Source organism: Cetorhinus maximus, chromosome 30, assembly GCF_964194155.1.
Source record: "Cetorhinus maximus chromosome 30, sCetMax3.hap1.1, whole genome shotgun sequence".
Classification (NCBI taxonomy): Eukaryota; Metazoa; Chordata; class Chondrichthyes; order Lamniformes; family Cetorhinidae; genus Cetorhinus; species Cetorhinus maximus.
This window is the reverse complement of record NC_135908.1, coordinates 21471183-21498786: the sequence shown is the minus strand read 5'-3', so window position 1 is coordinate 21498786 and position 27604 is coordinate 21471183. Positions and strand designations below refer to the sequence as shown.

The 27604-nt window shown below is 45.2% G+C and overlaps 1 protein-coding gene across 4 annotated transcripts in view; it reads left to right on the top strand.

The window, feature by feature from the left end:
• The window catches only part of slc28a1 (solute carrier family 28 member 1), a 163509-nt gene that overhangs the window by 116611 nt on the left and 19294 nt on the right, over window positions 1–27604 (top strand). For all 4 annotated transcript variants that reach the window (XM_078532598.1, XM_078532596.1, XM_078532597.1 and 1 more), the window contains 9 exons: window positions 13816–13893; window positions 13995–14071; window positions 18742–18833; window positions 19900–20089; window positions 20583–20724; window positions 21752–21865; window positions 22855–22932; window positions 26317–26397; window positions 27289–27369. In XM_078532598.1, the coding sequence (XP_078388724.1) occupies window positions 13828–13893; window positions 13995–14071; window positions 18742–18833; window positions 19900–20089; window positions 20583–20724; window positions 21752–21865; window positions 22855–22932; window positions 26317–26397; window positions 27289–27369 (921 nt within the window). In that variant the 5' untranslated portion in view covers window positions 13816–13827. The remainder of the gene's footprint in view (window positions 1–13815; window positions 13894–13994; window positions 14072–18741; window positions 18834–19899; window positions 20090–20582; window positions 20725–21751; window positions 21866–22854; window positions 22933–26316; window positions 26398–27288; window positions 27370–27604) is intronic.

Sequence of the window (27604 nt, the reverse complement as noted above, 5' to 3'; positions counted from 1 at the left end):
GGGTCTGGAGCCACATGTAGACCAGACCAGGTAAGGATGGAAGATTTCCTTCCCTAAAGGACATTAGTGAACCAGATGGGTTTTTATGACAATCGATGATAGCTCCATGGTCATCGTTATTGAGACTGGCTTTCAATTCCAGATTTTATTAACTAATAGAATTAAAATTTGAACCCATGTCCACAGAGCATTAGTCTGGACCTCCGGATTACCAGCGTAGCGACATTACAGCTAGGTCACCATTTCCCCCAAATGCTGCCAGCTATTCAACATCCATATGACCCAAACACATTAGCACACTCACTGAAACACTCCCCTCTCTCTTGCGGGAGAAGGTGGCACATAACCAGAGGAAGAGGGGCTAACCGGAGGGAGACAGACATGTCCTCACCCGCATGGAGGAGAAGGTGGTCATCCCACTCACATCCTGCTTTCCCCTCATCCTACAATCTCCCCTGATTTATAAGCTGCAGATGGCAGAAGCATTAACCTCTTACTTAGCCCCCTTCCCACTGCACAGACTTACCCTTTTCCATTTGAATATCCCAGATATGCAACCTGGGCTAGTGATGAACTATCAGCCCCTGATTTCACATTCACAGAGACCAGCTCGCTGGGGACACTGCGCATATCTTAGAGGATAGTTTAGAGGCGGAATCTGTAAGTGGCAAGACCCCGAGCAAGAGTGGGTGAAGCCATGGCAGGGGGGCAAGTCGGCATTGGTGCCAGCTCACCGGAGGGCAAGGTCATACATGAGTTCCAACGCAGAGGCACCAGATGAGCACTTTGAGGGGGCAGCCACTGGTGGGCGTGCTGGTGTTCTGAGATTGGGTCCTTCAGTCCTGCACTCTAGGTATAGGTCTTGGTTCTTAGACGGACTCCAGACATGAACTGGTATTTGCTTGACACTTGTTTATGAGTACTTCTTCTGAACAGGTTACAGAGTAGGTGGTACATCATTATCTGTGTCATAGATTAGCATATCCCACCTGTTAACCCTTTATACTAATGTGGTAATTATGGTTTTTTTTATGTGTAATATACCTTTCAGAAGAATGCTTGTTAAGGAAGATCACATGATCTTTAGTACCCAATAGGAGTGTAGCGCGGGCTACCTCTGTAGTTAGTAGTAGAGGTAGAGTCTGAAGTGAAAGCACACGTGTAGTTATTGCTGAGCACCTCCGTAAATAAACTTTAAGTTTCCATCTAAGAAGTCTCTGCTGGTCAACATATCAATAGTACCAACTCAACCACCTCTCACAACAAACTGGCGACTAGGATAAAATAAGTTTAACAGAAGAAATCAAGTAAAACAAAATTGGCTCTGTACCTCGCCCAGTAGTTGTAAGTAGAAGTTCCATTCGAATAGAAGAAGTAATTCCTTCTCATTCGAAGTTTGCGACACCCAGTGCCCCAGATTCGAAAAATTTTGGTAAACTGGTAGTAAATGGTAGACCTATTAGAATGGAAGTGGACACAGGAGCTTCCACTACACTAATTGTGGAACACACCTTCAGATATCTGAATAATGGGGAACACCAATTAAATTTAAAAGAAACAATTGCCCAATTAAAAGCATACACGGGTGAAGACATTCAAGTCAGAGGCATAAGCAGAGTAACTGTCCAGTATGGAAGCCAATCGGCAAAGCTACCCTTGATGGTGGTAGCCGGTGAAGGGGCCAAGCCTCCTGGAGCAAAACTGGCTAAAGGGCATTAAGTTAGAATGGGCTGAAATTTTCCAGTTGAGAGCAAGTGGGCTACCAGAGCTACTACGAAAGTACACCACCATCTTTAAGGATGAACTGGGGAAGATCATGGGGCTGCAGCCAAAATTTCATGTGATCCAGAGGCAACCCCCCGATTCATGAAGGCCAGACTTAGCACCTCACGCACTGTGAGAAAAACTCAACACCAAACTCAACAGACTAGAAAAACTGGGCATTATACAACCTGTTCAGTTCTCAGAATGGACAGCGCCCATTGTCCCTGTCCTTAAGCCCGTCCAAAGCGTCCGAATTTGTGGAGACTACAAACTGACGGTTAATAAAGTGGCCAAGCTAGACAGACACCCTATACGAAAAATCTAAGGCCTGTGTGCCAAGCTACATGAAGCTTGATATGAGTCATGCTTATCAACAACTAGAGTGTGATAACGCCTCCTGGGAATTTGTCACAATTAATACCCACAAAGGGTTGTACCAATATACTCGATTACCTTCCGGCGTCTCCTCAGCTTGTGCCATATTTCAGGGAGCAATGGAAAGTTTACTGCAGGGACTGCCCCACGTTGTAGCCTATTTAGAGGATGTTTTGGTGACTGAGAAGAAGTCTTAAAAAGTTTCTTGCAAGCTGGAGTGTGTTTTAAAAAAAGTGCACGTTCCAAGCGAGGGAGGTAATCTATTCAGGTCACTGGGTAGATTCACAGGGCCTCCACCCGGTTGAGGAGAACATGAGAGCCATAAGGGAGGCACCTGCACCAAAGAACTCCTCAGAACTCAAATCATTCCTAGGAATGATCAACTATTATGGGCGATTCTTACCCAATTTGTCTACAGTGCTGCCCCCCTGCATTCTCTACTCAAAAAGAACCAACGGTGGTCTTGAGAGGCACCCCAGAAAGAAGCTTTCGTAAAGGTGGAGCAATTATTCCACTTGTCCAATCTATTAGTGCATTATAACCAGATGAAAGAATTGGTGTTGACATGTGACGCATCTCCCTACAGAGTGGGAGTGGTGCTCTCTCATCGGATGGACAACGGCAAGGAACAGCCAATAGGTTACGTATCAAGAACGCTCACCACAGCGGAAAAGGGATACTCACAGATAGAAAAAGAAGGCCTGTCCATCATCTTTGGTGTGAAGAAATTTCACCAGTACTAACTCAGCCGCCATTTTACAATCGTTTCAGACCACATACCATTGTTAGGATTGTTTTGTGAAGACAAGGCTATACCACCCATAACCTCAGCAAGATTTCAACGATGGCTTTAATCCTGGCAGCATACGAATACACTTTTGTACATAGGCCTGGAAGTCAAAATGCAAACACTGATGCACTCAGTCTTTTGCCTTTACAAGAAAATGATGAGGACATCCCAGTTCCACAAGAACTTGATTTATTGTTAAATTTCTTAGATTCCTCGCCAGTATGCGCTCGACAGATCAGAGACTGGACAAGCCGGGACCCTGTCCTACCACAAGTACAAGGACAAGTGCTTCATGGTTGGTCACAAGAGCCCACATCTGACGAAATGAAACCATACTTTAACAGAAGACATGAAATAACCAGCCAGGATGGCATCTTATTGTGGGGAGCACGAGTGATAGTTCCTCCAAAGGGAAGGGAGCCACTTCTAATTGAACTACACAGTGCCCATCCAGGACTATCCCGAATGAAGACCATAGCACACAGCTATCTATGGTGGCCTGGGATGGATGGTGAAATAGAGTTTAGTGAAGAATTGTGTGCAATGTCAGCAAATATAAAGGTTGCTTTCAACAGCTCCATTACACCCATGGGAGTGGCCAGGAAGACCCTGGGTGGGGTTACACATTGACTGTGGGACCTTTCATGGGAACAGTGTTTCTGCTCATTGTTGATGCTCATTCAAAATGAATGGACATATATGAGGTGAAGTCACCAACGTCTTCTGCTACAATTGGGAAGCTACATTAAAGTTTTGCCCTTAATAGACTAACAGAAGTAGATGTTTCTGATAACAGTACATTTATGAGTGCTGAGTTTCAATAGTTTATCAGCCTCAACGGTATCACTCGTAAAAGCTTCACCCTTCCTCAAACGGACTGGCCGAAAGAGCAATTCAAACATTCAAGGCAGACATGAAGAAGCTAACTGGAGATTCCTTAGCAACCAAGCTAGCACGCTTTCTTTTCCATTATAGGACCACCCCTCACACAACACCAGGTGTCCCAGCTGTGGAATTATTGTTGAAACACGGTCTTAGGACAAGATTGAGCTTAATAATGCCGAATTTAGAGGGGAAGGTGGAAAGGAGTCAGGGAAGCCAGGAAACTAGACATGACTGGCAGAGTTGCGAGAGAAAATTTACTGTAGGAGAGACAGTATATGTGAAGAAATTTGGAGAAGGACCAAAGTGGTTACCGGGTGAAATAAGTGCAGTGACTGGACCTCTATCTTACCACGTGGAGATGGAAGGCCAAGACATACAGAGACATGGAGATCATCTAAGGAAGAGAGAAACAAATCACCAAGAATTGATTCCACCAGTGATCATGACCAGGTTAACATTTCCTGTTGAGGATACTCAACCCAGGACTGACATGTCTGACCTGTCTGATGTTCCTGTAAGAGTTGAGGATACAGAACTGTAAGGGCCCATCGAAGCACCTGATGTTCAGGAAACTCCGGAAAAGGAGGTTCCTGACAAAGAATCTGACGTTGTGGAGCTGTGACATTCCACACGCATAAGGAAACCCCGAGAAAGACTGAATTTGTAAATTACTGACCGGTGTAAATAATTTGCTGTCTTGAGAAAATTGTACTTGTAAATAGAAAATGTATATCTGAGTAAAGGGGGAGGGATGTGGTAATTATAGTTTTATCTGATGTATAATATACCTTTAAGGAGAATGCTTGTTAAGGAAGATCACATGATCTTCAATACCCAATAGGAGTGTAGTGCGGGCTACTTCTGTAGTTAGTAGTTAGCAGTGTAGAGAAAGAGTCTGAAGTGAAAGCACATGTGTAGTTGCTGCTGAGCACCTCTGTAAATAAACTTTAAGTTTCCACCTAAGAAGTGTCTGCTGATCAACATTATCAATAGTACCAACTCAGCACCTCTCACAACAACTAATGGCTTCCCCAATATGTCATCCAGTGTAATTTGGCCCCCAAAATGCACATGTTGCAGACACCCTTTTGGAGGCGCTGTCGAGGCACAGTGTGGTAGTGGTATTGTCGCTGGACTAGTAACCCAGAGACCCAGGGTAATGCTCTGGGGACCCAGGTTCGAATCCCACCACAGCAAATGGTGGAATTTGAATTCAATAAAAATCTGGAATTAAAAGTCTAACGATGAGCTTGATGCCCACTGCTGGGATCTTCCAGTCCCGCTGCAAATCAATGGACTTCTGGCTGGGTCCCACCCACGATGGGGGCCGGAAAATCCTGGCCCGTGAAACCATTGTCGATTGTCGTACAACCCATCTGGTTCACTAATGTCCTTTAGGAAAGGAAATCTGCCGTCCTCACCTGGTCTGGCCTACATGTGACTCCAGACCCACACCGTGTGATTGAGTCTTAACTGCCCTCTGAAATGGCCCAGCAAGCTGCTCAGTTCTATAAACTGCTGCAAAGTTTATAAGGAACGAAACCGGACGGACCACTCAACATAGACTTAGGCACCAGAAACGATAATGGCAAACTCAGCCCTCTTGACCCTGCAAAGTCCTCCTCACTAACAGGCTCGTGCGACAGACATAGCCATACTTACTGAATACCTTACAGATAATGTCCCAGGCACAACCATCACCATCCCTGGGCCCTGTACTACCGGCAGGACAGACCCAGCAGAGGTGCTGCACAGTGGTATACAGTCGGGAGGGAGTTGTCCTGGGAGTCCTCAACATCGACTCCGGACCTCATGAAGTCTTAGGCATCATGTCAAAAGTGGGCAAGGAATCTCCTGCTGATTACCACGTACAACCCTCCCTCAGCTGATGAATCAGTGCTCCTCCACGTTGAACTTGGAGGGTGACAAGGGCGCAGAATATACTCTGTGTGGGGGACTTCAATGTCCATCACCAAGACTGGCTCGGTAGCACCACTACTGGCCGAGTCCTAAATGACACAGCTGCTAGACTGGGTCTGCGGCAGGTGGTGAGGGAACCAACAAGAGGGAAAAACATACTTGACCTCACCCTCACCAACCTGCCTGCCGCAGATGCATCTGTCCATGACAGTATCAGTAGGCGTGACCACCACACAGTCATTGTGGAGATGAAGTCCCGCCTTCACATTGAGGATGCCATCCATCGTGTTGTGGGGCACTACCACCGTGCTAAATGGGATAGATTTCGAACAGATCTAACAACTTGAGACTGGGCATCCATGAGGCGCTGTCGGCCATCAGCAGCAGCAGAATTGTACTCGAACACAGTCTATAACCTCATGACCTGGTGTATCCCCCACTCTACCATTACCATCAAGCCAAGGAATCAACCCTGGTTCGATGAAGAATACAGGAGGGCATGCCAGGAGCAGCACCAGGCATAACTAAAAATGAGGTGTCAACCTGGTGAAGCTATAACACAGGACTACTTACGTGCCAAACAGCATAAGCAGCAAGTGATAGACAGAGCTAAGCGATCCCACAACTAATGGATCAGGTCTAAGTTCCGCAGCCCTGCCACATCCAGTCGCGAATGGTGGTGGACAATTAAACAACTCACTGGAGGAGGAGGCTCCACAAATATCCTCATCCTCAATGATGGGGGAGCCCAGCACATCAGTGCAAAAGATAAGGCTGAAGCATTTGCAACAATCTTCGGCCAGAAGTGCCAAGTGGATGATCCATCTCGGCTTCCTCTGGAGGTCCCCAGCATCACAGATGCCAGTCTTCAGCCAATTCGATTCACTCCACGTGAAATCAAGAAACGGCTGAAGGCACTGGATACTGCAAAGACTATGGGCCCTGACAACATTCTGGCAATAGTACTGAAGACTTGTGCTCCAGAACTTGCTGCGCCCCTAGCCAAGCTGTTCCAGTACAGCTACAACACTGGAACAAAGGCATCTACCCAGCTATGTGGAAAATTGCCCAGGTATGTCCTGTTCACAAAAAGCAGGACAAATCCAACCCGGCCAATTACCGTCCCTTCAGTCTACTCTCAATCATCAGTAAAGTGATGGAAGGGGTCATGAACAGTGCCATCAAGAGGCATTTACTTAGCAATAACCTGCTCACTGATGCCCAGTTTGGGTTCCACCAGGGCCAATCAGCTCCTACACCAAGGAGCCCTAGAAAAACTGGAGTCAATGGGAATCAGGGGAAAACTCTCTGCCTTTTGGCTAAGATCAAGTGTAGACGTGAAGCGATGGCTATAACCAGTCGAGCCCCAAACCAGGGGGTACGTAATACCGTCAGGATGGCGGTGAAGGACAGTGAAGGGCGAGCACCCATGGGTCATGCCTTCTTCATCAAGCGGATCCTGTTGGAGTCGTGTGGATTTGAAGCTGCGGAGATCTACTGCCTGCAAGACTTCCCCAGCGCTGGATATTTCGACGTGACCTTTAAGAGTGTGGCTGCCTGCGTCAAGTTCCTGAAGGTGTTCGAGGAGAAAAGAGACCAGCCGCAGATGAGGATCCTGATGGTGGTGTCGCTCTTTGCTCTGCTGTCGCAATGGGACCATGTGGTGACTGTGCATCTCTACAACCCCTACGTCCCTGCTCACCTTCCTCAGCAGGTACGACGACAAGGTTGGGAGCTGCACCGAGGTTAAAGATGCCTTCGGGATTTGGACAAGCAAAAGCCAGGTCAAGGTCACGCTCAAGGCCGATGGTAAGGGAGCCATCCTCCACCCTCCTTCCAGCTTCGCTATTAGGGGAAGCCATGGCTACCTTGCCCACGCTGGGCAGCCCAAACTTTGCCGCTCATGCGGCAAGTCTGGTCCCAATTCCCCAAGAACTTGTCTTGTTATTAAAATTTCTGTATTTGTCACCAGAACATGCCAAACAAATAAGAGAGTGGACAAACCACGATTCAGTTTGTCTCACGTAAGGGAACAAGTCTTACAGGGATGGTCTAACAAGCCAAAGTCTGACGAAACGAAGCCCTATTTTAATAGGAGATACGAGCTCACCTGCCAGGATGGTATCTTGCTGTGGGGAGCCAGAGTCATTGTGCCTCTGAGAGGAAGAAAGCCATTATTGACCGAATTGCATAGTGCTCACCTCGGCATGTCTAGAATGGAAATGTTGGTGCGCAGCTACTTATGGTGGCCAGGGATGGATACAGAAACCAAAAACTTAGTCAAGAGCTGCATGCAGTGCCAACAGATACAGAAATTGCCCCCTTCTGCTCCACTGCATCCTTGAGAATGGCCAGGAAGGCCATGGGTCCACCTCCACATTGACTACGTGGAATCTTTTTTGGGCACAATGTTCCTCCTGATTATAGACGCTCACTCGAAGTGGATGGATGTGTACGAAGTAAGGCCACTCACATCTGCCGCCACCATAAACAGATTGCATCAGAGTTTCGCGATTTATGGGTTACTGGAGATAATGGTGTCTGATAATGGAATGGATTTCACCAGCGGAGAATTCCAAAGACTCACAAGTCTCAATGGCATGTCAAGACCTTGCCATACCACCCTGCAGCCAATGGATTGGCCAAGAGGGCAGTCCAGACCTTCAAGACTAGAATGAAAAAACTGGATGGAGGCTCTATTGAAACTAGATTATCACATTTCCTACTCAGCTATAGAACTATGCCACACACGACCACCAATAAGGCCCCCGCAGAGTTATTGATGAAAAGAATTCTCCAGATACTTTTGAGTCTCATGGGGCCGAATTTAGAGGGGAATGGTAGAAAGAAGTCAGGAGGCCCAGAAAAATGGACACAATTACCACAGTCATGAAAGAAACTTCACTGCTGGAGACACTGTTTTTGAAAAGAACTTTGGAGGTGGGCCCAAATGGCTGTCAGGTGAAGTTAGTGCAGTGACAGGACCCCTGTCCTATCACATATCAGTCAAAGGTCGGATAATTAGGAGACACACAGATCACCTCAGGAAAAGGGAAACAGATCTATAAGAAAGGATGCGCCAAGCATTCCCATTGGAGTCTACACCACATGCGGAAGGAACTCCACTTGGTTTGGAAGTGCCTGTAGGATCCGTTGAGCCTGAGAGAGTCGAAGAAACAAACTTACAGGTTCCTACTCGAGAGCCTAGTGGACAGATGACTCCTGAAAGGGAGGCTTCAGATAAATCATCCAAAGTCGTAGAACTATGACATTCGACACGTTTGAAGAAGCCTCCAGAGAGCCTGAATTTGTAAATAGTTTATTTATGTAAATAGTTGATATATTGTAAAGATTGTAAATTGTACCTTCGAGTAAAGGGGGAGGGATGTGGTAATCTGAGGTGCAGTACACCTTTAAGAGAATGTGAGCAGTTTGACTATGCGATTGTATTACCCAATTGCTGTGTAGCGGGGGCTACATTGTTAATCAGTTGTGTTAGAGTAGGGTTTGGTCTGAGAAGGCACTTGTGTTAGTGCTCCATTACTTATGTTAATAAACAGCATGTGCTTCATCTCACAATGGTCTCTTCATCTGCATCATCTTGAATACCAACTCAGTAGATCAGCATGCAACTGTCTTCACTGAGCAAAGTGGCCTGATAGAAGGAACATAACAATGACGCTGTTTTTTTGTCCCCATCATCATTTTCTGAGATGCTATACTGGACGGGGAGCTAATGTAGGTCAGTGAGCACAGGCGCGATGGGTGTACGGGACTTCGTCTGAGTTAGGGTACGGGCAGCAGAGTTTTGTTGAGCTGAATTTTACAGAGGGGTTTAAGGTGAGGGGTCAGGCAGGAGAACAGCTACGTGCAGTGAAAAACTGGAACACAATGGGAAGGGGATGGATAGGGCAATCTGCCCTTAGATAATCTGATAATCTACAGTAGGGCAATTGATAGTCTTCAGGGTTAATTGCCTGGTTGGGACTATGTTAAAAAAAAATGGCAGAAGACGTAGACTGTGACTTTAAGACATCCTGTGCAGGATTTTGGAGATTTGTGTCCGGACCCCGGTGTTGGGATCAAATGGGAGTCACAACATCGCATTGTGTGGGGAAGAGTGACTGGCAGTGATTTTTCCCCAATTGGCCAATTATTAGAGGAGGGGGCTCACCGATGAATTAAAGATGGCGGGCAGGCTATTGAAGCTGGAGGGATAATAGGAGGCCCCTCCAACATAGAAGGGGAAGAATCCTGCAGTTCAGGTGAGAGAGAGAGAGAGAGAGAGGGCGAACCCCCATTTTGTGCTGCCCCTCTCTGCACATTTTAAAACTTTTAACTCAAAAAAATGACCTCAGCAGCTGGGCAACCTGAGACAACCAGGCAGGCAGGGAGGGCCGCAAATCCCCGGCCTAATTCCTGAAGCCTCGGGGGGTGGGGTGGGCTAAAAGCCAACTGGAAAATTCCAGTCTCCCACTTCCTGTATTTACCTGGACAATTTGTGTTGTAGTAACTTGGAACTTAACTGTATGGCTTTGTCATATTATGTACCCTGTATTTCCTCAAACAAAACACAATGTTACCTGACTGATTAGTGAACTTGTCCAGTGACATTCCTTTGAGATTTATATTTGTGTAATGATGAAATGCAATTTGCAGGACATTGTGAGAAGGGGGTGGAGTTTGCTCTGCTGTTTCAATGGGACTGTGTGCTAGCAGGCTGCATGAGCACATCCGAGACTGGGAACTCTGCAAGTAACTCACCTCCTGACTACCCAAAGCCTGTCCTCCATCTACAAGGCACAAATCAGGAGTGTGATGGAATACTCCCCACTTGCCTGGATGAGTGCAGCTCCAACAACATTCAAGAAGCTCGACACCATCCGGGACAAAGCAGCCCACTTGATTGGCACCACATCCACAAACATTCACTCCCTCCACCACTGATGCACAGTAGCAGCAGTGTGTACCATCTACAAGAAACTCACCAAGGCTCCTTAGACAGAACCTTCCAAACCTACGACCTCTAAAATGTAGAGCAGCAGATAGATGGGAACACCACCACCTGGAAGTTCCCCTCCAAGCCACTCACCATCCTGACTTGGAAATATATCGCCGTTCCTTCTCTGTCGCTGGGTCAAAACCCTGGAACTCCCTTCCTAACAGCACTGTGGGTGTACCTACACCACATGGACTGCAGCGGTTCAAGAAGGCAGCTCACCACCACCTTCCCAAGGGCAATTATGGATGGGCAATAAGTGCTGGCCCAGCCAGCGAAGCCCACATCCCTTGAATGAATAAAAGTAAAGGCCCAGAAAGTGCTTTTGAACTGGGGACAATATTGTGAACCAGTATTAGCTCATATAGCACCAATGTAAGCACACCGCTATAGTAGATGGAAGGGGGCTGTTATTCACTGCTTTTTTTGTCTGAAGGTAAGGGTGTCCGATCGTTGAAAATTGCAGGAGTGTAGCACCTCGGTTGCCCCTTGAAGCCAAAGTCCTTTCACCCACTCATGTAATTTTCAGTTGGGTCCCTAAATAGATGGAGGCTCTTTAAAAATGCCAACCTGAGTCCCATACAAAGGTTAGGACCCACTTTGAAATTTTCAGGTATAAATGGGCAGAGTTCACTTATTGCTGACAGGTGTTGAGGTGCCTCTTCAGCAGCTCTTAAAGGGTCCAATCATGGACATTCAAGAAAGGGGCCCGAATATTTTCATCTTTCATTTTTGTGAAGCCAGAAGGAGTGTGACACCTACTTCCACAAAAATACTCCTGGCCCACGCTCAGGTCTTTCCAATTGCAACTCATCTCTCCCCCCCGCCCACCCCCACCCCTATTCCCAGGCCCGGCCTGCCCCTTGGTTCAGCCTGGAAGGGTCAGCTGATTCTTGCCCCTTCCCCCACAACCGACAAACTACACAGAGCGGCCGATAATTGAGACTCGGCACCACAACAGGCAATATGGCTACCGCACCAATTCCCGACAGAAGTCTATAATTGGTCCCAAGGAAACACCTTTATGTGTGTTGCAGATGTTGTAACTATAGGAACAAGGTCTGGATTTTCATCCTTGAGGTGGGTAGGGGAGCTGGGAAAATTCCCTGCTCAGTCCGCCCTCAACACAGACGGAAGCCATTCAGCCCATTGTGTCTGCACTGGCTCTCCGATGGAGCAATTTACTCAGTACCACTGCACCGCCTTCTCCCCTAGCCCTGCACATTCTTCCTTTTGAGATAATAATCCAATCCCCTCCTGAATGCTTCGATTGAACTTGCCTCCACCATTCTCTCTCTCGATTTTTTTGACTAATTTTTGTTTGTTTGACTCTCCCTTGCTCGCTATTGATCCAGCCCACATCCTAGCCATTCACCTTTGCCGACTGTACTAACACAGGGCTGGTCCTCTCGACGTGCTGTCCCACTCACAGAACTGACCGGCTGTGCACTGCAATCTCACCACCTCTGTTTACCAGCTCTTTACCTGAGCACTAGCTCAGCACTGTGCCTCCAAAGTTATCCCAGTCACCACGTTGCATTCTCAATATGCTGATATCCCTCAAAGGCATATAACAGCAAGCATCGTTGGCAAGGGTAGCATTTATTGCCCACCCCTAATTGCCCTTGAGAAGCTGGTGGTAAACCACCTTCTAGAACTGCTGCAGCCCATGAGGTGTAGGTACACCCACAGTGCTTTTTCCTCTCAGTAGTTTGGTACAATTGCGTGTGTTGCTCAAGCTATTTCAGAGGGTAGTGAAGAGTCAGCCACATTGCTGTGGGTCTCGGAGACACATGTTGACCAGACCAGGTAAGGGAGGCAGAGTTCCTCTCTGAAGGTAGTGAACCAAATGGATTCTACAGCAATTTATTAGTTTCATTAAACTTGCATTTTAATGCAGATTTATTCATTAGATTTAAATTTCCCCAACTGACATGGTTGGGTTCTAACTCTATAATCCCTAAAGCATTTGTCCAGGTCCCTGGAGTACGAGTCCAGCAACATTACCAGAAAGTTACCATCCCCTTGCGTGGTAAAGGGGATGAGCAGCAAGTGTGAAAAAAGATCTGATCACCTGTTAAAAATGCTGGGATATGTTTGTTGGATTTTTCAATGACGGTTGGTACGAAAATACGAACATATGAAATAGAAGCAGAAGGAGGCCATTCGGCCCCTCGAGCCTGCCCTGCCATTCAATAAGATCATGACTGATCTGTTTGTGTTTCGGATTCCACATTCCCATCTACCCCCGATAACCTTTGATTCCCTTGCCTAACAAGAATCTATCCACCTATGCCTTAAAAATGTTCAATGACCCCACCTCCACTGCCTTCTGAGGCAGAGAGTTCCAAAGCAGCACAACCCTCTGAGAGGAACAAATTCTCCTCATCTCTGTCCTAAAAGGGCAACCCCTAATTTTAAAACAGTGCCCCCTAGTTCTGGACTTATCCACAAGAGGAAACATCATTTCTGCATCCACCTTGTCAAGGCCATTCAGGATCTTATATACTTCAATTAAATCACCCCTCACTCTTCGAAACTCCAGTGGAAACAAGCCCAGTCTGTCTAACTTTTCCTCATTAGACAACCCGTTCATTCCAGGTATCAATCTAGTAAACCTCCTCTGAACCGCCTCTAATGTATTTACACCCTTCCTTAAATAAGGAGACTAAAACTGCACACAGTATTCGAGGTGTGGTCTCACCAATTCATGTATAACTGAAGCAAAACATCCTTACTTTTATGTTCAATTCCTCTTGTAATAAAGGATAACATTCCATTAGCCTTCTTAGTTACTTGTTGGTGCTGAGCTAAGGAGACCTACAACCTGTTGAAGTGTAATACAGAAAGCTGATGACTGTGGGTATATGGGTTTGCTTGACAGTTTACATACAGGAATGTCCAACTGTGGGTGGAAAACAGGCAAAATATTCAGCAACAATTGATCTGCATCATTTATTGGCTGGGTCAGAGGTTCAAGCTTGATGACCTTTCTTCATTCTTGAACTCTACTGTTCCTCAATTCTGATATGTGACTATTTTTCTTTATTTGTTGAATCCTTTTTTTTAATGTGCACTGAAGTGAATTTTGGGAATGGACGACATGAAGATTGTATCCGAAAATAAGCAGGGTGTGGAAAATGCAGCATTTGAAATAGAGGTAAGCACTCTTATTTGTCCTTCAAATATTTCTGATCCACCTCAGTCAGAGTGAGATTGTTAATCCTACTGGATTCTTTTAGTTGTGCTGTATTTCTGCAGGAGATTGCATCTGCCAAGTCTTCGGATGACCCACAGCCTCAATCATCTGGAAGGAAAAGGAATCCCAAAGTCCTGAGGTAGAAACCAAATGAGTTATTTTCTTAATGTACCAGCACTGTTTGCTTCTAAAGGGCTTCTCAGGATGTTAGGGACAGGGGGAGGTCATTCACTTCCTTGAGCCGGCTCCACCATTCAATCAGATTATGGCTGATCTGCGCCTCACCTCCATTTTCCTGCCTTTGTTCCATATCCCTTGACAGCCTTACCCAACACAGCTTGACCCATCTCAAGTCACGAAAGCTCCAACTGTCCCAGCATTCGCAGTCTTCAGGGGGAGGGAGTTCCAGATTTCCAATCTCCTTCGTGTGTAAAAGGCCTTCCTGATTTCATCCTTCAACAGCCCAGATCACATTTTAAGATGGTGCACCTCATTCTAGATGTCTCCTGATGATGCTATCCAAATTGGGACCTCACTAGCTAGGCCTGATAGACTTGAGCGCCTCTTTAAACCAGCCTCTGGTAGAGAGACCTATCCCTTCAGTCATGCCCTTGACCGAAATGGGACATTGCTGTTATAGCTGACTATCTCTGAACAACACTGCTCTTCCATTGCTTTGGTCTTGAAGAGCTTGGTAGTACAGAACTTGAATCTTGCTGAAAAGAGAGACATGGTGCCAAAGCTTTTCATCTTGCACTCATCAGGACAAACACAAGAGTGCCAAATTTCAAACGATCTCAACAATTTGCACAACCAGAAAAAAAGGGTTCAGATCGGTTGCCAAGTTGACTCTGAGTGGCTGAGGCATTGCCATGGAGAAAGCAGCAGGAAACTAACTATGGGCTCCCCAAGCTCCTGGGTAATTCAAAAGGGTGTGAGGCTTGAATGTATTCCTTTCATTTTCAGAACAGATCCCTGTGTATGTATGTTGCTTCGAGCAAGTGTAAATGGGTCACATTATGAGTTTAACTGATTATCTTAGTTTGTTAGTGTAGCTATTAGTGCACTCAGGATTGATTAGCAAGTGCTGCCCAATCATGGAATCACATCCAACAGTAAAGGTTTTGTTTTGTGTTTTGCAAGCCCGGGTTGGTTGAGTGCAGTCTGTACTCTTCCCATTAGAAACAGCTAGAGGAACGGTTGTTTGATTCAGTCAGCCAATCATTGGAAATTACAGCCTTCGTATCTGGCATTGTATTGGCAATTAAATTCATACATGAAGTTGCTCAGTTGTGCGGTAGCCGGAACATCTTTTTGGCCTGACGCCAGCATCCGATTAGTGGAAAATACCACGAGTGTTGCCAATACATAGTAGCAGTTTACTTAACCTGTTGTTCAAATATTTGAGGTACTTTTCCTTTCCAAGGCAATTTTATGTCCGAAAGAGGTGGCCTTTGGCCCATTTGCAAGTTTTGCAAGCGTTACACAGTGAACAATGATCTGATCTGTTCATAATAGACAGAGTACAGGCAGCACTCAGCCAGCACGTGCTTGCAAAACCAAAACAAAATACCTACTGTTAGATGTTATTCCATAATTGGGCGGCACATGCTGAGCAATCCTGAGTGTGCTAATAGCTACACTAACAAGATATTTAAGATAATCAGTCGAGTTCGTAATGTGACCCATTTACACATTCTAGAAGTGACATGTATTCATAAGCAGGGGCCTGTTCTCTGCAATTGTCCTGATGAGTGCAGGACAAAAAGTATCAATAAAATGTCTCTCTTGGCAGCAATGTACAATTGAAATTGCAACAGTCAGGAAGCATTCCTAAGCACTTCACAAGGATAAAAAAGAAATTCTTGAAATTAATTGGACACTTCCTAACAAATATATAAAGAAGCATCAGCCTTTTTTTAAATCAATTTTATCATGGTATAGTTATTGTCCCCTTACTCTTACTCCATGGGGAGGACACCAGAATGACCAGTAACCAAGCCTGGACCAGTGAGGCTACAAAGCACTCGTACTGTGCTACCAGAGTATTTGTAGTTATCAACAGGGCATCTAGTGCTTTATCATTGGGCGAAGAGTCATCTTAGCCCCTCCATTCACTCATTTTTCCAGAACTGCTTTATCCAATTCAGGGTTGCAAGGAGTCAGGACCTATCCTGACATGCAATGGGCACTAGGCTGGGTACATCCAGGACAAGCTGCCAGTCCATCACAGGGCATCTAGTCTGTGTAGTGCATCCAATCCACCTAACCAGCACGTCTTTGGGTCGTGGGAGGAAACCAGAGCACCTGGCGGAAACCCACATGGACACAGGGAGAATGTGCAAACTCCACACAGACAGACACTCACGGTCAGAATCGAACCTGGGTCTCATGAGCTGTGAGGCAGCAGCGCTAACCACTGCACCACCTTAGCCCCGTCAATTAACATGATTTCAGAATTAAACTGACAGGTTTACAGAAAGGTTGGATGATGTGGGAAGTGAAATATTGCACACCTGTACTGTAGGAGATGCCCTTGTGAGGCTGGGCACTAAGGCACCATGCGGGAATAGAGGAGATTAACATTTACTCTGCAACTGGCTAAACTAGAGAGTATGAGAAGAGACTGGAAACTAACATAAAATGGAATCCAAAAGTTTTCCATTGGCATATAAATAGTATAAGGTGATAAAAGGAAAAGTGGGGCTGTGTAGGGACCGATTTATGCATGGAGGCAGGGGGCAAGGCTGAGGCATTGAATTAATATTTTGCATCCGTCTTTACCAAGGAAGAAGATGCTGCCCAGGCCTTGGTGGAAGAGGAGGTAGTTCAGGCACTTGAAGGTCTTAAAATTAAAAAGGAGGAGGTAATAGATAAGCTGCCTGTACTTAAAGTTGATAAGACATCTGGATCGGATGAGATGCACCCAAGGATACTGAGGGAAGTGAGAGTGGAAATTGTGGAGGCACTGGCCATAATTTTCCAGTCTTCCTTAGACTCAGGGTGATGCCAGGGGACTGGAAATTGTAAATGTTAGCCTTTACTTGAAAAAGGGTATAAAGATAAGCCCAGCAACTACAGGCCAGTCTGTTTAACTTTGGTGGCGGGGTAGCTTCTAGAAACAATAATTTGGGACAAAATTAATAGTCACTTGGCAAATGTGGATTAATTAAGGAAAGCCAGCATTGATTTGTTAAGGAATATTTGTGTTTCACTAACTTGCTTGAGTTTTTTGATGAGGTAACAGAGAGGGTTGATGAGGGTAATGCTGTAGATGTGGTGTACATGGACTTCCAAAAGACATTTGATACAGTGCTGCACAACAGACTTGTGAGCAAAGTTAGAGCTCATGGAATAAAAAAAACAGTAGCAACATGGATAAGAAATTTGCTGAGTAACAGGAAACAAAGAGCTGAGGTGAATGGTTGTTTCTAAGATTGGAAGAAGATTTATAGTGGAGTTCCCCAGGGATCAGCGTTTGGATCCCCGCTCTTCCTGATATATATTAGTGACTTAGACCTTGGTGTACAGGATACAATTGCAAAATATGTAAACGATACAAAACTTAGAAGCATTGTGAACTGTAAAGAGGATAGTGTGGAACTTCAGATGGACATGTTAGTGGAATGGGCAGGCAAGTGGAAGATGGAATTTAGTGCAGAAAAGTTTGGAGTGATTAATTTTGATAGGAAGTACGGAAAGAGACAATACAAAATAAAGGGTACAACTCTAAAGGGGGTGCAGGAGCAGAGGAACCTGGGTGTATATGTGCATAAATCATTGAAGGTGGCAGGGCAGGTTAAGAGAGCTGTTAATAAAGTATACGGGATCCTGAGCTTCATAAATAGGGGCATAGAGTACAAAAGCAAGGAAGTTATGTTAAATCTGTATAAAACACTGGTTTGGCATCAACTAGAGTATTGCGTCCAGTTCTGGGCACCACTCTTTAGGAAGGATGTGAAGGCATTGGAGAGGGTGCAGAAAAGATTCATGAGAATGTTTCCAGGGATGAGGAAATTCAGTTATGTAGAAAGATTGGAGACGTTGGGACTATTCTTTTTGAAGAGAAGTGAGAGGAGATTTGATAGAAGCATTCAAAATCATGAAGCACAGGAACAGAGTAGATAGGGACAAACTGTTCCTATTGGTAGAAGGATTGAGAACCAGAGGGCAAAAGGTAATCAGCAAGAAAAGCAATGATGACGTCAGGAGAAGAGGTTCTAAATGAGCGATATTATATTGCTTCATATTCACCTCTTTAGAAGTGAATAGAATAAACTCTCAGGTGAGGAACATAACGGGCAGCTGATCTGAAACTGCCCATTTTACATGTCTGCTCAGGAAACTGCTACCTTATTATTTCCACACTTTGAGAACTAATGGCTTTCAGGTCAATAAACGCAAGGTCACCCAATTTTGTTTTTTTATTCACCAATTATTCCCAATCAATTCTCCCTCTTCCTCTCATGTCCCAAAGATATTAACATTCCCCCCAGAAAAATTCAGAAGGGAAGAACATTAGTTGGAGAATCACTTCACGAACACAATATGGAGCAGGAGTTTTAATGAAGGAAGGTGGACACAAGGTCACCCTGAGGCTGATAACCAGTTGACCTCTCAATCCAACTAAAGTGATGATGAAGTGATGATTTGCCTACTGTGCGGTTTTGATGCATTGACGCGATTCCAAGAGACTCAACAATACAATAGAGCTTCTCAAAAGTTAGGCTCAAACGTTCAGATCACAGAATAACCTTGAATCCTTTACTCTGAACAATGGGTTGACATATTGATGTTTCTCTTTTCTAGTAAAGTATCTGAGTCCATCTCAAGAACAAAGTTGGCGTTCAAAACTCGCTCTCTTCTAATCAAACGTATCGTCATAGGCATCCTCCTCGCAGGTAAACGTTACTGACTGAGGCCACAGGTTGACACAGTAAATCATCTTTTCCCATCTGGGTTTCAATTCTGACCCCAGTGACAAGATGAAAATTCCCTTTCCTTACGAATTACAACTTGGGGCAGTCTTAACTCATCCCAGAAGATGTATGTCTATCGTCTTTCCAGCCTCAAATATTCTCCACACTTGGACTAAGTAGGCAGACCTCACTCAGAACAGTTACAAAGATGGAAGCATTAGACCAGTACAGAGGGAGGTGTTCCTCTAATGTTGGAGAAAACAGTCCAGATTGCCTCATGTTAACAACAACAACTTATTTTTATATATTTAATGTAATGAAATGTCCGGAGTCGCTTCTTAGGAGCATTATAAAACCAAGTATGACAACGAGACACACAAGGAGCTATTAGGTCAGATGACCAAAAGCTTGATGAAAGATATAGGTTTTAAGCTGTGTCTTAAAGGAGGAAAGCATGGCAGAGAGGCGGAGAGAGGTAGGGAGGGAATTCCAGAGCCTGGATCTTAGGCAACTGAAGGCACAGCCGCCAATGGTGGAGGGATTAAAATTAGGGATTCACCAGAGGCCAGAATTAGAGGAGTGCAGAGATCTCAAAGTGTTGTGGGATTGGAGGAGATTACAGAAATAGGGAGGGGCAAGGCCCTGGGGGGATTTGAAAAGAAGGGTGAGAATTTTAAAATTGCTGGCTGCCTCTTGATTCGAGGATGATGTCAACTCAGGGCCATGAGTTTCTGCCACGAGTCTTTATGTGACTGAACAGACCGATTCTCGAGCCACAGGTCTTTGGGCACATGGTGCAGGATGTCCCACAAGGTAATGGGATCTGGAGTGCGGAATTTGTTTCCTTTTCTTTCCTTCTCTGCCGCCGCTCTGCCTCATCATTGGGACTCGGAGCGTGATGCTGTTTAATGGATAAACAGGGGTGGGGGAGAGGGAAACAACGTTTGACGGTAATGAAAGTCCAAATCTTACTGAGCGAATAAAAGAATATGCCCAAGAAATGAAAGGGAAATCAGCTAATGGTTTGTTCTGTTACTCTCCAACTCAGCCTTTCTGGGATTCCTCATCACTGCCTGCATCCTGAACCTTCAACGAGCTCTCGCCCTCCTCATCATAACTTGCGTGGTTGCTTTCTTCGTCATTTATGATCTCATAAAAAGGTTTCTGGGAAAACAGATCATTCACCTCTTCAGCCCTGTGAGTTCCTACCTCCAGGAGCATTCCCGATGGTTTAAATGGTAAGTCATTCCCATAGGAATTGCGCACGGACGCTGCTATTCCTCTGTGTCTTCTAATGTTGGGTTTTAGCCTTGTAGGGTCCACCTTGATCCCACGGGATGATATAAAGGAAAATAACTTGTATTTAAACAGCACCTATTCATGACCACAGGACATCCTAAAGTACTTTAAGCTAATGAACATATCTGTTTCTCCTTAATGATATTGTGGTAAATATTGTTTACAGCACCATTAGCTAGTTCTTCCAAATGGTGCCTTGAGATCATTTACATATGGCTGAGATGCAGCCTCAATTTAACATCTCACCTGAAAGCCAGTATCTCCAACAGTGCAGCATCCCTCAGTACTTCACTGAACTGTCAAGTGGGTGCACTCACCAGGGCAAATTAGACCCTTGTGATCTTTGACCTCAATCTCATAAACGGTTAAGCAAAATGCATTTAAATAAAGAAATGGGATGACTGTTGACTTTACTTGGCTTATTTCTGTCAGGATAATTAGTTTTCTGGCTTTGGTGGGATTGATTGCTTGGCTGGTCGTTGACACAGCAAGAAGGCCGGAGCAGTTGATCTCCTTCGGAGGATTGTGCCTGCTCGTCTTCTTACTCTTCATCTTCTCCAAAAGGCATCGAGCGGTGAGTCACTTCTTCCTTGCAGAATTCCGCCAAATTCGGCCTGATTCAGTCAGATCCTGTCACCGGGGATGAAAGGGAGTGGGGAGAGATCGATGGGGGGAGGCTGCAATGGACTATTTCCAAATCTTGCCAAAAAGGTGGGGTTTGCGGGGGGGGGGAGGGGTTGCCAGGGCTGTACGCTACCAGCAGACCCAATGGATGAAGCTAAAAGGCCCAGCCAACTTTCATGTGAGGCCCTGTTTCCATCCAATTGTTGGAGCACCTAGCTGGTTGGATGGCACAGTTGGTGGCAATGAGAGGTGGTCCTCCCAATGCAGGGTTGGACATAGTGAGGAGCAATGGAGAGGCTGAGTACTGACAGGGAGAGGCTTACACCTTTGGCTCTCCTTTTCACATTGCTGCTAGCCAGTGGTGTCGGCTGAGAGTGAAAAGCACTGAGCACATCAAAAGCAGAAGCGCGCTAACTCTCTTCAGTCACACACACAACAGCGTCACAGCAAGCTGTGGGGAACGCTAAGATTAAGAGTAGATTTAATAGAGGTGTTACAGATTTAAGTTAACTGTCAAAAGAGCCAGAGGGGAAATAAAAAGAAACATTATTACATCGCAATTTGTAATGATCTAGAATGTACTGTCAGAAGGAGTGATGAAAGCAAATTCAACAATAACCCCTAAAGGGAATTGGTTAAATACATGTAAAGGAAACCTTACAAAGCTCTGGAGAAACTGTAGGACTAATTGGATAGTTCCTTCAAAGAGCTGACACACATACAATGGGCCGAATGGCATTCTTCTGTGCTGTATTATTCTGAATCTCTGATCCTCTGCTCAGGCTGACCACCAAAGTCACCAACATCTCCCACAAAATGTGAACAGCAAACACTTCACCCCAAACTAGTAGGGAAAGTCCCAAAGTAGTTGTGCCAATATGGTTTGAGTGGGCCACATGGAGGCCTTTGCAATATTTTCGGTACATGCTTTGGTGCTTTGCTCTCCTGTGTGCTAACTGCTGCTTCTCACTGCTCAGGTGTCCTTTCGAGCTCTGTTTGTGGGACTGGGCATGCAATTTGTTCTTGGCATCTTCATCATCAGAACGGAACCTGGCTTTCAGGCTTTCAACTGGCTTGGCAAACAAGTTCAGGTAAGATCAAGGGGAAAGGACAGGAATGGGGTGTGCAGGTGATGAGTAAGAATAGGACCTCCAAAAAATGCATTTTTTAATGAACAAATTTTCTGAAATGATTTTGTACTTCCATTGCACACTGGTTATAAGAGACTGGTCTCTTTCACTGGTCTCTTGGGGTATACACTGGTCTCTGGGATACACGCTGGTCTCTGGGGTATACACTGGTCTCTTGGGGTATACACTGGTCTCTGGGGTAAACAATGTTCTCTGGGGTATACACTGGTCTCTGGGGTACACACGGGTCTCTGGAGTATACACTGGTCTCTGGGATAAGCACTGGTATCTGGGGTACACGCTGGTCTTTGGGGTACACACTGGTATTTGGGGTACACACTGGTCTGTGGGGTATACAGTGGTCTTTGGGGTGTACACTGGTAGCTGGGATACACACTGGTCTCTGGGGTACACACTAGTATTTGGGGTACACACTGGTCTTTGGCGTATACACTGGTCTCTGGGATACACATTGGTCTCTGGGGTATGTACTGGTCTCGGGGGTATACGCTGGTCTCTGGAGTACACACTGGTTACAGAATAATACACTCATCTCTGAAGTACACACTGGTTACAGGAGTACACACCGGCCTCTGGAGTATACACTGGCCTCTAGAATACACACTAGCCTCTGGAGTATACACTGGCCTCTAGAATATACATTGCATCATGGCCTGTTTCCGACCTGATCCAATTCTTGGACCTGTACTTTTTAACATAATAATTAACATGGTGACACTGTTCTGATTGGTCAAATGGCTTAAAATCCAGGAAGAGGGACTGAAGATGGACGATGGTAAAGGCTGAGTTACCCCATATTTATTTTTTGCCCTCAATAACACTATCCCACTTCACTCAATCTTGGATAGGAAAAATCCTGAGTCAACTTCAAAATGAAAACATTACAGTTGCCTGCTATATCTGTTAACCTCTTTTATTTAATCTTACAGATCTTTTTGAACTACACGGTAGCCGGTTCCAGTTTCCTGTTTGGAAACGAACTGATCAATGGTATTTTTGCTTTTCAGGTAAGTCTTGCACTTTCTAACATTCTGGTGAATTGTGGTGTCTGACCAAATTCTAGTCACAAGTAAAAGTCAAGTTAAAATTATATAATTGTTGCCCATCAACGATATTGAAATTAAGGAATATTACCTGTACAAACTATTGGTGTTCTGATGAATTTTTAAAAAAATGTTACCTACCCAGCACCAATTCTGGTCATCTAGCGATGAGAACTGTCGATGCAGCTAGTTAGTTCAGCGGCTGAAGATGGCCAGTTCAGATGTGAGGGTCAATCATTCATGAAGCCTGGCCTTATTGAAATGATTGAATTAGAATTAAAGGGGATGTTGGAGGAATTCATGTGGCTGCAATTATTAATGAATATTAAAGGCAGGAAAAATGCTGGAAACGCTCAGCAGTGTGCGTCACATCGTACGAACATGCAAACATACATACAAACATACAAATTAGGAGCAGGAGGAGGACACTCAGCCCCTCGAGCCTGCTCCCCCATTCAATAAGATCATGGCTGATCTGATTGTAACCTCCACTCCACATTCCACCTACCCCTGATAACCTTTCAACCCCCTTGCTTATCAAGAATCTATCTCACTCTGCCTTAAAGATATTCAAAGACCCTGCTCCCACCACCTTTTGAGGAAGAGACTCACAACCCTCTGAGAGAAAAAAGTTCTTCTCATCTCTGTCTTAAATGAGCGACCCCTTATTTTTAAACAGTGGGCCCTAGTTCTAGATTCTCCTCAAGAGGAAACATCCTCTCCACATCCACCCTGTCAAGACCCCTCAGGATCTTATATGTTTCAATCAAGCCACCTTTTACTCTTCTAAATTCCAGTGGATACAAGCCTAACCTGTCCAGCTTTTCCTCATAAGACAACCCACCCATTCCTGGTATTAACAAAAATAAAAAACGCTAGAAAAACTCAGCAGGTCAGACAGCATCTGTGGATAGAAAGACAGTCAACGTTAACTCTGTCTTTCTCTCCACAGATGCTGCCTGACCTGCTGACTTTTTCCAGCATTTTTTGTCTTTGTTTCAGGTTTCCAGCATCCGCATTACATTCCTGGTATTAGTCTGGTAAACCTTCTCTGACCTGCTTCTAGCACAATGTTTCATACATACAAACATACAAATTAGGAGCAAGATAAGGCCATTTGGCTCCTTGAGTCTGCTCCACCTTTCAATAAGATCATGACTGATCTGATCCAGGCCCCAACTCCACATTCCCGCCTACCCCCAATAACTTTTCCCTCCCTTGTTAGTCAAGAAGCTATCTATCTCTGCCTTAAAAATATTCAGTGACCTTGCCTCTACTGGGCTCTGGGGAAGAGATTTCCAAAGACCCACGACACCCTGAGAGAAAGTGTCTCCTCATTTCCATCTTAAATGGGAGACCCCTTATTATAAAACTGTGTCCCTAGTTCTAGTCTCTCGAGCGAGGGGAAACATCCTTTCAGCATCCAGTCAAGTCCTCTAAAGATCTTATCTGTTTCAATAAGATCACCTATACAGGCCCAGCCTGTCCACCGTTCCCTTGTAAGGTAAAGCACCCCCCATCCCAGATATTAGTCAAGTGAACCGGGTCAAATTTCAGTTCTACCAAACCTAAATACTCGACAGTTTCTTCCTGTGACATAATCAGCATAATGTGGCTAGATCAGTATTGAGCTACACTTGCATTTAGCCCAAGTTCTAGTTGACCTGGAAGTGCTTGACGGTGACACAGGATGTAAAAGGTTGGGAGGGGGTAAATTCCTCATTCTTGATATAGGCATCTCTTGTTTTTTTCAGTACAGGAATTAACACACTTAAAAACTGGTTTTATGTGATTAAATGCAAAATTTTCAACACAATGGCAGCATTACTCACTCTGACAGTGGAATGAATGGAAATATTCTCCGAGCCAGCTCTTAATGGCAATTTTTGCCCCTCTGAGGATGCTGTCATTGTGCTAAGAAAAAGGGAGATTGGTCAGTTAACTAGAAGAGGCCGAAACCTGTCTGGCCTGTGCTATTTCACTTGCTCCCCCCACCAACACCACCCCCCACCCCCACCAGTCCCCGTGATCTTTCTCCTCAATTGAGTGAAAAGGTCTGTTGAAATAATCAGCAGGCCTTCAGAAGTGTAGCCTCTGTCATCCAGATGGCTCATTTGTGCGCAGTAAGATCCCACAAACAGCACTACTACAACAACAACTTGCATTTATATGACACCTTTAACTCAGGAGAAGGTCACACAGCATTTCACAGGAGCCAATGAACGAAGGCATTGGGCCGTGAGGTCAAAGTGGTAGGTACTAAGGAGCCTCTCAAAGGAGAAGAGAGAGGTGGAAAGCTTTAGGGAGGGATTTCAAGGTTGGGAGCCTGGTGGCACAGCTGCCAATGGTGGGGTGAAGAGAGTTGGAATGCATAGGCCCCGGCCTAAAAGAATGCAAAGTTCTTTTGGAGTTGTAGGGTTGGAGGTTAGGGAGGTTGGAGGACCTGGAGAGATTTGCACATAAGAGTGAGAACAGGTCTCATGTGAGCAACTAAAGCATTGGTGAGGGTTCCAATAGCACTGACATAGCAGCAGAGTCAGACAAGACTATAGAGGCAGAAATAGTCTTGGCGATGGAGAGGATATCAGTGTTGGGCCAGCATTCTGGTAGCACAGAGTCAATGAAGAGCTGGGAGAGTTGGTGGTGAGATAGAACTAAACATTGTCAATGGTGGAAGTTGATGCCTTGTCTTTGATTGTTGTCACCAAGGGGCAGCAAGTAAATGGGAAATAGGTGAGGGGCCAAGGATAGATCCTTGAGGGACATGGAAGGTAGTGATGCAGGATTGGGAAGAGAAGCAGTAGATTCTCTGGTTGTGACTGGATAGGTAAAAATGGAAAGAGGTAAGCACAGTGTCACCCAGCTGGACAATGTTGGAGCAGAACTGTATCAGAGACTGCAGACAGATCATGAAGAACAAGGAAGGATCATTTAACCATCGTCTCAGTCACATAGGATGTCTCTTGTGACTATGATTAGAGTTGCGGCAGGAGCAGAAACCTGATTGGAGGAATGTGAAACATGGAGTTATAGGGTGAGTTAAACAAGCAACGAGGCTGCCATTGGTTGAGGGCTGAATGTGGTTCAGAACACAGGGAGAACTCAGTCGGTCTATCTCTAATAGGAGACATTTCAGATTCACTTGGATGGGCAGACAGTTTTTAATATCCCACTTAAAGGAAGACGCCTTTGACAGTGCAGCACTCCCCTGCACTGGGATGGCAGTCTTGGTCACGTACTCAAGTCCTGTAGCCATCAGTGGAGGAATACGAGTCCTTTACCTCATGGCAGGTTTTCTGAATTAGCTCTTTTATTCTTTGTTGTGATATTCCATCTCTTTGTCCACAGGCATTGCCAATTATTGTTTTCTTCAGCTGTGTGATGTCTATTCTCTACTACATTGGTGTGATGCAGTGGCTGATTATTAAGGTACAGCACAGAAACAGGCTATTCGGCCGAACTGCTCTATGCCAACACTTATACTCCACATGGGCATCCTCCCACCCCATTTTATCTAACCCAATCACCATACCCTAAGTTCCTTGTCCCCTCATGTATTTACTAAGCTTCCCCTTAAATGTATCTAAGCTATTCACCTCACCTATTCCTGTGGTAGCAAATTCCCCATCCTAAGCCCTCTCTGGGTGAAGATGTTTCTTCTGTTATTTTTATGACCTTTTGTTTTGGTTCCCCCACAAGTGGAAACATCTTCATCAAGTCTACCTTATCAAATCCATTCATAATTATAAAGACCTCTGTTATGTTACCCCCTCAACTTTCTTTAAGGCTGAAAATAATAAGGTTGAATAAGAAATGTTTTTGTTGTTATTTGATGAATTCAGTTTGATGTGAGCTCCTCTCCCTCTCTTTAGTTAAGGTAGTGATACTCTGCCCTCACCGATTCTCATAGTTTTACCTCAGCTGCACCATCATCCATGGGTGAAAAGCGTCGAGGAATGGTCTACTCCCACGTCCGTCCCTATGATGTTACGTTCAATTGTTAGGTGTGATTGGATTGATAAGGACATTGCCCACATGGGAGTGAAGGGCTTCCTTCAGCACTTCCTCACGGCAGCACAACTCTTGAGTGAGGAGTCAGCAGGTGCTCGCAATGTGAAGGAAAGTCCGTCTGCCATCACCATGTGAGGTAGCTCTCCTTGCAGTCCTCTGCAACCCCACCAAACATTGCTACCCCACCACACTCATCCACGCCATCAACCTTTCAATGTTTTAAATAAACCACTTTTGTATCCAATTTCATTCCAATATGCCATTTGTGCGAACTCCTTGGTCATACTTGGTGTTTTGTTTTTGGATCAGATTGCATGGTTGATGCAAATTACAATGGGAACATCAGCAACGGAATCTCTGAGCGTCGCTGGCAATATCTTTGTGGGGCAGGTATGTAGATGAGCGACGGCAAAGCTTTTCCTCAGCCGCTCTACTCTCACTCTCCCAGCCCTCTTTTGATTTGGTGAAGGCCAACACGCTTATTAAACCTAGAGGGCAGAACTCCAGGTCGCAGTCAATGACAAGGAACATGTCAAAGGATTGATCTGGAGCATATCTTCTCCACTTATTGTACATGTGGCAGACGGGGACTTTTTCCAGACAAGGGGCAGAATTTTCAGGGTGA